At 34.7% G+C, this 12,328-nt stretch overlaps 1 protein-coding gene across 8 annotated transcripts in view; it reads left to right on the plus strand.

Annotated features, from left to right (window-relative positions):
- The window catches only part of LOC106156494 (neprilysin-1), a 27,563-nt gene continuing 15,235 nt past the window's right edge, over positions 1–12,328 (plus strand). For 3 of the 8 annotated variants that reach the window (XR_015331237.1, XM_086996240.1, XM_086996239.1), the window contains exon 1: positions 12,045–12,258. Coding sequence is in view for 3 of the 8 variants with exons in the window: in XM_086996240.1 (XP_086852366.1) it covers positions 12,245–12,258 (14 nt within the window). In the remaining 5 variants the exon portion in view is untranslated. Of the gene's footprint in view, positions 134–1,422; positions 1,615–3,495; positions 3,593–3,973; positions 4,108–5,425; positions 5,550–12,044; positions 12,259–12,328 lie in introns of those variants that run through there. The other 5 variants (XM_086996241.1, XM_086996243.1, XM_086996244.1 and 2 more) reach the window with 5 other exon arrangements.

Raw genomic sequence — 12,328 nt, forward strand, 5'->3', positions numbered from 1 at the left:
GGTTTTGTAGACATTGATGTTGGAACCCTTTTAGTTTGATTTGGAGTTTAAGGTGCAGGACTTTAAAACATCTCAGGCAGGCTTTTTTGATAGTTGGATGAGGAGGAACAATTTATCTTGTACCCAGCATCAGGTGTGTTAACAGATAAGTATTAAAAATAAAGTAGTGTACAACAGATACAGGAAATATTGTTTTGCAGTCTGTTTTATACATTTTTAGACTTTTATTTATTAATTGAAATCTACTGTCCATACAAAGCATCCTAATTATGATAATTCCACATGTACATATACTAGTACTCATATTTTGCTTATTACAAGAAGTATACACTTGTCTGAATTTTTGTATACTGCAATATCCATGCTGTTTTGAATCTTCTTGAAAGCAAAAGTTTGAAGCACAGAATCAGTCTGTTACAAGATGATTTGCTTACTGCTTGCAGTATACAGCTTTGCTTTGATAATTACACTAAATTTAATTCCATACAATGAGTACTCGACTGGTCTCGTTAACTATAGCGCATATGGTGTAATTTAATGCTGCGCTTGGACAGCTAACACAATAATAACTTGTTTCCGTTAATTGCTTGTGTCATTGTATGTTCATTAAGAGACTGTGTTAAAACCCACACAGTGGGAAATGAAATAATTCATAATTGTCAAACCAGGTTTGTGTGTTAGGGACCTCCAGGCCTTATGTGTACAGTGCCTCCATATATATATTCTACTGTATACTGGCTTTAATACTGTTTTCAGAAATAAAATTCCTGGAAGATCCAACTGATACATAACATGTGTATCCGTAAAGTACCTACCTAGAAAGATATGAGTTCCTGGAATTATAATTCTGTTAAGAGATTGGGGCTGTTTATATATCACAGTAGAATGAACTCCTGCACGATTTATTAATTATTATATATTGTTTTTTAAGGTGGGTGGAGCAGGGGGGGTTCTGAATTGATACTGAGTTCTGAACTACTAGTATTACTTCTGCTTGTGAAGATTTATTTTTATTCAATTTTTTAACATCTAATCTTCTTGAAAGCACAAGATGTGGCATTTATCTTGACATCGATATCTCCAGTCTTTATTCAGTAAATTTAAATTAACTTAATTCATTACTTTTTTAAGCATAACGCAAGTGGATGCATAAAAGAGTGAAGTTCTTCAAAATTATTCCTAATTATATTTTTTTCGCCTATATTTAATCAAACTTAGGTTTTCTAAGGTATTGATAAAAACATTACACCTTGACAATGACATCAGTAGGTGTCGCTGCATTTCCGACCCAATTGTAAACAACTCTTAGCTCTCTCTCTCTTGAAAAAAAAAAAAAAACTTCATCAAAAGACGCATGCCTCATCATTAAAATCAATGTCAAAGTGATTTGACCTGAATAATTATTTCAACCTTTTCATATAGGAGGCCCAGCGTTGTAGCTGTTGTTTAAAGGACAACCAAGGATGGAACGCAGCCAGAATTTTCAGAATCCAGCAATTTTTGTAGTTGGACATTTCCTTAGCTGCTTCTGGAACCTAGAATTGCTGCTGGAATAGAAGAGATTGGAATATTTTTTTTACACTAGTAAGGAGAGATCTAACTTCACATGAGCAGGTATGTATATTTAAGTGACGCTTTTTTCTCTTTTTCTTAATTCAAAGATTAATGATATGACTTGCGCATCTACACTGTACTACTGCTGTTGAATGCAGCTGAAAGGTAATTACTTGATCTTTTAAATGGAAGGAGGGGTTAATTAGGCATTTTACAGATACTGTATATTGAATGTCGAAATTTTCTAAAAATTAAAAAACTCCTAGTGATTGGTTGCAACAAAATTAAGTAGCAGGATACTCTATAGTTCTATTCTATATGTAGTTAAAGCACCACTAATGCTATATAGAAATAAAATTTTTGTGATTTTAAAATTATGAAACTGAAAGTTTGATAGTTTTTGCCCATTGAAAAGATGGAGTAATTACTGTATTGTGCTTGTACCACAGATATCAGTTGCTATGTATGAAATGTGGAATTAAGTCACATATAAGCAAACATTCTTCAAAAAATTAACAGTTGAAGTTCATTACATCTTTCATCTCTGCCTCATCATGAAGTGATACTAGTAAACTATATAATATTATGTGAAATGGTATTATTCATGTTTCAGAAGCACTGCTGTAGATAGGGAAAAGTAAGAAGCTTAATAAAAAAGACAATAAATAAATAAATAAATAAATAAATAACATGATGCACAGAGACGTATGTCAAGGATAAATTTTTCATGTTTGGGGAATTTAGGGAATTGTTGTAGACACGATGTAGGGGGTGGGATTTTTACGGCCCCCTGGTGATGGAGCTGCTCTGAAAATATGTCAGCTTTGTTCTTTTTTGTCAGCTTGTTCGTTGGACCATAATGTTAGAGACATACTTGGACTGGTGGACCCAACGTGGCAATGAATCAACTATTTTTGGTTGTGTGGCATTCTCTTCTCTTTTTTTCTCTAGCTCTCTCTCACCTTCTCTCTCTCTCTCTCTTTCTCTCTCTCTCTCTTATAACCAAAGACAATCAAACAACTTCAATATACATGTAAATGTGCACTTGCAATCTTAATCAATCAAAACCAAGACCCAAGATAGGGAATAATGTATACCAATACATGTCTTGGAGATATGGTTGAACTCATCCTGCCACTGCCCTATGATGGGATGTATATGTCAGCCCAATTAGCGGAATATAATAAGATGATAAAATTTCTGTTGTTCTGATTTAAAGTCAATGAGATATTGATTGTACTTCTTGTGGTACCCTGAATTTCACAGATTACTGAAAACTTATCTCTGTTACTGTTGTTGTATCTCTGTTGTGTGAGACAGTCTTGACATGGAGGATGAACTTAATATTGGACGTCCTTCAATCTACCTGGGACACTCAGGTGGTCATTTCATTGTTATGTATATCTGTACTAGTACACTGGTCAAGTAAGGCAAGGTCCACTAGGACTGGTCAGTATACTCTACCTGGTTATCTAGGACATACTTGGGCCAATAATTGGCGCCCTTTGTTTTATAAATGCCGTCATTCTCATGCAACTAACTTTCGGTATCAGTTGTTTTTCATTTTTCATTTTTTTATTTATTTTTATTTATTTATTTATGAATTATTATTATTATTATTATTTTTTTTTTGCATGGTATATTAAGTACACGATCCATGATTGCATAATAGAAACAGCTATAACTTTCACAAGTTCAATTATTTATTTAATTTGAATTTAGTTATATTTACTCATAAAATTAACTTATTATTATTATTAGTGATAACTAGTTGATATTCTAATTCTCATTCTTCTTCTAGTTTTTATTACTATATTATATATACAAAATGATACTCATTAATTGTATTTTGGTACATATTATATGTATCTGTATCTGTATACTTTTTTGCCTGGTTTGAAACCACTTCTCGCGTTATCTGGGAGTGTTAAGCCATTTGATCTCTTTATGAGCCTCTCCAGATAAGATAACACGCAGGAAGATGAGTGTCGCACTTTATGCAATTCTGCTGATAATTTACAGAGGTGGACCAAAGATGGTAAGATTGAAATGGGGAGTTTATTTCTGATACATTTTTAGTCCATTTTAGGTTGATAATTTTGTGGTTCATTTTAGGAGAAAATCTAGAAAACATGACCATTTTTATTATTTTTTAAAATATCTTTAATTTTATACCAGAACCCAGAGGTTGGGGCTCTCAAACTTTTATTAAAACTACTAGCTGTGTGCACATTTCTGCCAGTAATGTATGTATAAAAGCAAAGAAGTGCTGTGACAAGTCAGTCTTTTCACATGGAAAAAAAGGAGGTGGTTACTGTTAGATTATTATCAATTTTATTATTTGCTTAGTTGAACATCAATTGAGCATAAATAAAACAAGTGTCAGAGGTCTTTTGGTTACTGATAGTGCCCCCCTTCCCCCTCCCCCTTCTCATCTTCATCTTGGTGGTGGGCGTTAAGAGTAAGGTGATCATCTTAAGCTTGTTTCATATTCCTTCATTAAGAAAGGTAACTCTGTAACAGTCACCAACGTCAGGTAAGAGAAGTCTACAGGTGAGGATCTACGCTTTTTAATATCAAACCAATGAAAAGAAATTTGTGATAAAATGTGTTATAAAAGTAATTTTTACCTTAAAAATGTTTATGTTGAGCAGAAGTGCTTCATATGTGATTATACGCCAGTTAGAGTAAAAAGCATAAAGGATAATTATATAAACAATTAGTTTGTTTTTATTAGATGCAATTTTACATCATATATTTTAATTGAATTTATCAATATTTGAGGCTGTAATGAGAAGTTATTTTTACCAGCATATTTGGGCACTGGAAACATGAAAAATAGCCAAAATCACAGAGCCAAGTTTAAAGAAAATTAAAAAGTGGCAAAACTAAATATTCTTCCAATTTGAATATTTCAATTTTGGATTTCATTTATTTTATTTTATTTTACTTCCTGTAAATTAAAATGAAATAAGGTGAATCTCTCTCCATCCAAAGTCTCTTAACTGTTGTGAATTTTTTGATTACAGAAAAAAATTAATTAACCTACCTTATTCCTATATATCACCTGAAAAAAAAAAAGAGTAAAATGTATAGAATCTTCACAAAATGTGTAATAGTGGCATTCAGTAGTACAGGTTCTGACATGCATGGCCTTAATATTATCAGTATTATTCCAAGGGTCAGGACGATTGCAGAGGTGTGTTGATTTGTAAATAATTGCCTCTTAAGATGAAACCTTCTTCAGATAAGATTTTATATAGGTTGTGTTGCAAAATTTATTCATTGACTTGATTGTCTTTCTCATTTCCTCTACCCTCTCATATAAAATGCATTCAGAACAGCGAACTAACAGTTCTGCGGATCAAATATGGCCGACCCACTTGAATGCTTGTTGCATAATCCTCGCAGGGAATTAAGTGGCAAGCTTTTTAGTGGGTTGCCATATTTAATCTGCAGATCTCTTTGTCCACTGTTCTGAATGCGCTTATAGTCATAACTCCTATATGTGTAAGGATATATAATGTGGGCACAGCCAGATGATCATGTACCTCCAGTAGTTAGATGAGTTTAGAATGGTATTAGTTGGAATTAACAGGCCTCTCTCAATCTCTCTCTGTCGTTTGCTCTCTTTCTGTCTCTCTCACAAACACATGTACAGTTTACAATCACTTATACGTACACATACAATTTCAGCACATCTTTAACCCTCTTTTTATGAATACATTTATTCCTCTCTCTTTCTCTCTCTCTCTCTCTCTCTCTCTCTCTCTCTCTGCCCCATGTTTAAGAGGGTAAAAATAGCTACCAGTAGAAGACTTAATTAACTCAGTGTCACTTTGAATCTTGAACTCAGCAGGACTGAAATGGAACTTCTGCTATTGAATTACTTAGATATACTGCCAGGAGAGCAGTAGTGTGCCTGTACATGAGTCTGAAGTGGCCACTGGGACATAAACAACTCGCAGACTTTTAAAGGGTGATTTGAAAGTCAGGTAGGGTGCATATTTTATGGGCAGCCTTGTTCAGTGTTTGCCAACATTCTAGGGCAATTTTACTTGTAGATGTTTTTTGGGCTTCTGAAAAAAAGAAAATGGATTTTGCCTTGTTGCTTTTGTCATACAGGGATGATATTTTTTCTGACTATCGGCGAATTTTGGGAGCCAAAAATATCATTGGCCTATGTTTATAGTGTTAGTAAGGTGTATCAAAAGACTTATTTCTATCATATATTTTTCTATTATTCACACATTTATTTATTAAGCCCAATATTTTAGGTGGCTGAAAAAACTGCCAGATTTAAGATTTGATAAATTTACATAAAAAATAGCTCTAAATTCTTATATATAACTGCAATGAATTCTTGGAAATTCGAATTCATTTAATGCAATGAAATAATTTGCCTTTGGCGTTTAAATTTATATTTTGAATCAGCAGTTAAGCTACATGTATGTAACATTCCTGTGGCACCGATCACAAAAATCATGGTCCAAAAATGCATCACCGCCCCTGAAGAGATAACATTATGTTATGATAAAAGCTACCAGTAGAGCAAACAATTTACTTACAAAGTACATAATAATGACAACTACTGTGTGGCATAGACAGAAAACTATCAGTGTAGGAACAGAAGAATGGCAATTTATAATAGCTACATCATGTGTTACATGTATTTTTCCAAAACATTTTTGAAATCATATTCCTATGAAATTTAAAGTTTAGAACATCGAGCTCTGCCAAAAACATCTGTTTCTCTGGAGTCCAGGTATTTGTTCACCCTGTGTCTCAGGAGTTCTGGAAACTGGCCTCTATATAATTGCCGGCATACCTCTGCCATGGCACTGACAGCAGAACTCGGGCTGTATTTGGCATCTTCTACCAGTAGTGGTACACAGTTCAAGATGCACTTCAAGTCAGGAAATTGTTCATTAAGAAAATGCCACTTACACAGTGTTCAACAACATCCGTGTGGTGAAAAAATTGGTAAACTGTGGCAATGAAACTGCAAAGAAGATTTACTGTAGGCTGTGTCTCACACCATTTTAACTAAAATTACCTCTCTGTCTAAAAATTTATACTAATTATAAAGCTAAGCCTATGCAGGGGCGGATCCAGGATTATTTGAAAGGGGGGTCCGTGGATGCGAAGCAGACCCTCTCCCCCCCCTCTTAATCTGCTGCTGCTATTGACTGCAGTCAAACATTCAGAACCATGCTGTAGGGCTAATTAATATTGCATGCTTTCTCGTACTCCTGTTTTAATTCTCCTTCATACTCACTGGCATACCTCCTACAATTTGCAGTCTGTTTCCTCAAGTCCGTTTATAATTTGCACCATGTTGAATGTGACCTCAGGTAGCGTGATATTAGGTGCATGTGTACTCCCTACCAGAGGCCAGATGGGTGAGGGAGGTCTTTTGTCCTCCGAAAAACAAATCTTCTTGGAAAGTAAAGAAATACCTGTGTGCATGAAGTATAGCTTGAGAATTTCTAGTGAAAAATTGTAACCGTAGCATTACATGAAGTAGAGGGTATGTACTCAGTACAATGGAGTTACCCGAATAATGAGATGGTATAGGAACTTAATTCCATTGTAAGTTGGTTTTTAATTTTAAAAAGTTCAGTTTGTGCATGAAGTATTCCAAAATGAAATAGCTACCGGTGTTAATCTGTATACAAGAATACATCAATTATTCTTAGTCTGAAGCGTCAGCCATTTTTTATTTTCTGTTAAATAAGATCAGATTAATTTTAGAGTTGAACTGCTGCAGGTTAATTTATCCCAGTCTAATGCTGACAGAGACACAAATTTACTGCCTTCAAGTTAAAACCAGCTTTCGATCAGCGAAAGTTCTGTGGTGAAAATTGGACTCAGATTTTAAGGTTCTTTCCTTGAAAAGAGGTGACTTTAAAATGCTTGTAAGCTGTCAAGATTTACGAAACTGTACATGACGGAGGTGGGGAGAAGCAACAGCTACTGGGTAAAAGAGGAATTTTCCATTTTCCTTTTCTTTGTGATTCAACCAGATTGAGCTTGAATTTATACATCAGCAAGGATACCTTAATTAATACTTTTAAATATCTCTTGCCTATATGGTCTATTAAATCCAAGCCAGGGCAATATGTACTGGATAATGTGTTTGAAAATTGACTAGGGTTAGGACGCGCTTAATTTCATTTCTGAATTCACGTTGAACACATCCTGTGTGAAACAAACACCTCATTCACAATTTAGATTTCACTTGCAGATAAAACTATAAAAAGTGTTGACATTCTGTGAGATATTTGTACTGTTATCCTTGACTTTCTTGGGTCATGTGTACAACACCTGATGAAGTAGGTACATGTTGTTAGATAATGAAAAAAAATGATGCTTGACACAGAGACTTAATGGTGAAAGCTAGCGAAGGCCGCTTTCACAACCAGTTGATCCATGGACTAACTCTATGGATCAAATATGGTGCACGCTTGACAGTGGATTCCCCACCTCCCCCACGTGTCATTCCAGCAGGGCCAGCTAGGGGACTTAAATCTCAGCACGCTTTCAAGCGGGTTGCACCACATTTGATCCAGGGACTAGTTAGTCCACAAATCAACTGATTGTGAACACAGTCATACTCAATCTATGTTTTCATTCACCATCTGTGGATCTTGATCATGTTGTGACTTTGCACCTGTGTGATAAAACACCTAGAAAACAGGATACTGTGATGGTAAACCTTTGAAATTTGGTTGTGGTTATGTTTTTGTAGTGCATGTAAATATTTGAAGATGAAGCATCAAGCTGTGTGTAAAATTGATTGTCTAATAAAAGGCAGATAATTACGTGGAGTATACCTAAGGTGAAAACAAATCTTTCAGTTTTATTCGGACAATTAACAGCTTGAAATTATTACGTATGTGATGTACCGCTCCTGTATTTCAGTGTCTACCAATAAATTTTTAAGGCACCTGTATCTAATATTCAGCTGTTCACCACTTTTAATGTAAAATGTAGCTAATAAAATTCTTTCCTGGACTAAATATTTTGGATGGAATCATTTAGAAGTAGAAATCCCAAAAGCTCTGATGTTGTGAAAAAACAATATGTAACCGGGAAAAGGGCAGCGACAGTTTCAGATTAATGAAATTTTCTAAATTTCCTGGAATCCCTACAAATGTATTGAGAATATTGATCATCCCTCTCTGCAGATCTAACAAAATATCCTTCAAATACTAGCACATGGTTTAATACCAGAATTTTTCGTCACTTTTTATATCACTAGACTAAGCATGCCTACTGTCCGATTACAATTCTTAGAATTTGCAGTCCTGTAAAGATTATTTTTGAGCTTACAATATTGATTTCTTTGATTAATTTAAAAATGAAGTTTGAAAATTAAATTAAGATTTGAGGTAAAAAGCTTCATGTCCTGATTGGTTCAATTTTTCCAAGTACAATTAATATATTAAAAGCAACATGCAGCTAGTGAGGTGTAATTGGTTACAAAATAAAATATTCATTGGTAACAATCACTCCAGTAAAAATCTAATTGTTAAAAAGCCACACACAGCAGGTGGCCTGGCTCCGTTACTTTGGTTTAAAAGCAAAGCGACACTTCTCTACAAGTGCCTCGTCCATGTTCTTTTACTCTATATTTAATGAGACGAAATAGCTGGCTCCCTCTTAAATCAATGTGACATTATTTGATAGTTTAGTAGTAGAATTATCATGCTGTAAAGGGGTGTTTGGTGTACAATAAGGTGACTGATTGCACCGTGCACTTTGATTTCAAGGACACAATAATTGTTGGATGTTGATAACTAGCTCTTCATATCCCTTAGCCCTTTGACATAATGTTATCAGTTTTGGATAAACAATCTCTTTAGTTTTGCCGTCCTGATGTCTTGACTGTGATATTTTATTATTAAAATATTGTCTATGAGGACTTGGGGAAAACAGTAACACTGTTAACTTTGATTTCCAAAAGAGGCAAAATGACTGCCATTATATATGAAAATTAACAAAATAAAAATTATTATAATGATGTTAATAATTAGATAGATAGATAGATAGATAGATAGATAGATAGATAGATGAGAAAATTTAAATTAAAGAATCCTTTAAGTTTATTCTTCAGATAAATAAAAAGGAAGTCTGTAGATCTTTTGTGAGTTCAACTCTAGGATTACTAGGACATGACAGTTGACTGTAATTTCATTTATTTTCTCTTTTTGTTAAAACTGTTATGTGTGGGACCCATGCCAAGATTTCGCATGTGGCAGCACAATGTCAGTTTTGTATATTTTGAGTCTCATCAAAAGTGAAATGGACATGTCATTTTGTTATACATAGGGTCTATCAAAAGACAAAATTTCTCAATTTAATTTTGTATTTTTTTTTTTTTTTTGGTTGGGGGGGGGGGGCTGGTAAAAAAAAAAAAAGGTGTACAGGCACCTCAAGGGCAGATCCAGGATTATTTGAAGGGGGGGGGGGGGGGACTTTTCAGGAATGACAGGCCTCGGATGCGAAGCCCACCCTCAGCCCCCTTGGAGTGTTTTGGAGGGCAAACTGAGTGCCATTTGGATATAAATCATATAAATCAACTAGTCAAATTTCTAATTTGAAGAGGGGAATATCAGTGTGATTTTTTTTCAGAAACCGAAGGGGGGGGGGGGGGGGGCAGAACACTCCTGACCCCCCCCCCCTCTTCTAAATCTAAATCCAACACTGCACCTATGGGCCATGGTACCCTGTGTTGATTGGTTGTGGTGTGTATATTTGTTTGTCAACAACAGGACAAAAGTTGTAAATACACTTAATGCCAGATATGGAGTTTGACGTAAACACTGTACATGTTTAAAGACAAGAGTTGTAAACAAACGTGACTAGTGTGGGTCTTCTCTGCAACTTAATAACCTATTACTGTTGAGATATTAATGAAAATTTTGTTTTGAGATTGTCTGCAAATGAAGAAGTCCTAGATAAACGTATATTAGTTATTATGTGGGTAGTATGCCTTTTAAAGCTGCCTCCCAAACAACAGTTAAAATTATCAGAAGCGTTGTTATTTGTCGATGTTTCAGATTTGTTTTGTGTTTCCATAAAACGTTAAGATAAGGAGAGCTCTCTCCCCCCCCCCCCCCCCTTGAGAGAGTAGGGAGAGAGCAGACAGGAATCAAAATGTTTATACCAGCATCTGTCAGTCTGTCTATTTTGTACTTGTGTATAAATTATACCGGCCACTCAAATAATCTGATTGTCCATTTGCTGCCCATCTTTGAACAAAATATTGCCAGGTTTCTATTTTGAGTGCTTGTAAATGTACTGTTGGATTAGTTTGTATGACTTCAGCAAAATCAAACAAAGTTTTTCTTCCCTTTTTAATCCAGTATTTTTATTTATTTGAAAAAAGGTTAGCAAAAATATTGATAGCTTCTCAAACCCATCTTATCTCTGACGTCAAATCTTGAATTGCTAAGTCGAACATAATATGATGCATCAGAGTCCTTTTATTCTGCCATTATTTTATTTAGTAAAATATTAAATCATTTGTAGAATTTTACCACTTTGTGAAAAAAGAAAAAAAAAAAATGATTTGAGCAAGCTGTCAGAGAACATGTCAGTCAATCAACCTCATCCAGTTTACCAACACCTCCACAGCTTTTATTCCACTTAACTAAGTAGTCCCATGTGGTAAGTTCATTAATTCATCAGCTAGATCCCTTTGTCAGTTTTGTCTCCCATTGTCTTATTTGGTTAACAAAGTCATGGAGGCCTCAGGAAGAGGGGGTTGGTAAGTGAGGTTATCGCTATAGCTATTTTTTATTTGGAAACTATATTGTATTCTTTTGTTTTTCATTTCTTTTTTTTCTTTCTTTATTTCTTTTATTTTTTATTTTTTTTTTGTGTGTGTGTGGTTCTACATAGAATGATAGTTTCTTAGGGAATAGGCTCTTTGAGGCACCTGCCAGTCATTAGTGGGGTATTCAGGTTACAGGAACATATTTGTTTTATTTTAACGCTCACCTGAGTTAAGGCCAGAAGGTACAGTTTTGTTATTTTAATAACTTCTTTTTGGAGTATCATAAGTGGCATCAGTTTCACAAATTATTTGAGATATTTTAACAGTGTGTTCTATGGTGGTTGAGGAATGATAAAACAAATTATATTTGATCAGGTTTTCTGACCCCCCCCCCCCCCCCCAAAAAAAAAAAAAAAAAAAAAAAAAAAAACATGCACACACACGTGTTCAAAACAACTGAAGAGAAACATAATTTCAAGTTTTTTTCCAGCAAAATATGACCATACCTTTCAGGAAAGTTTAGGATATTTTTTTAATGGCCAATACCCCAAGGATAAGATTGGTCTTCATTGATTTTTAGACCAGGTTAATGAAAATGTGGAAGCTCGTGAACATGCCAAATGGAGATAAAAACAACAGTGCCCTGGTGAAGTCACCATTGTGACCCCCATATTGAGCTGTAAAAGATCAGGCTGGAGTTAAGAGTTTACTAGCTGTTGTTTACAGCATCAGTATCAGTTTAGTCTTTATTTAGCATGGAAGACATGGAGAGACATACAGCAGTCTTGTTTTTGTTGTGAAAATAGTGTACGAGGATGAAATGATGCATTTATTGACAGGGTTTTACAAGGACTATAGTATCACTTGGTGAGGTGGTGGTGTGTATATATATTTACATACCTGAAGATGCCAACTTCAAAGTAAGTCACTGCTCCAAGGCAACTGACCTGTAGATTTGGCTTCACACTTGTAAAATGAAAAAGGTTTTTC

Source organism: Lingula anatina, chromosome 9 (genome assembly GCF_051362555.1).
Source record: "Lingula anatina isolate TDL-2025a chromosome 9, LinAna3.0, whole genome shotgun sequence".
NCBI lineage: Eukaryota > Metazoa > Brachiopoda > Lingulata > Lingulida > Lingulidae > Lingula > Lingula anatina.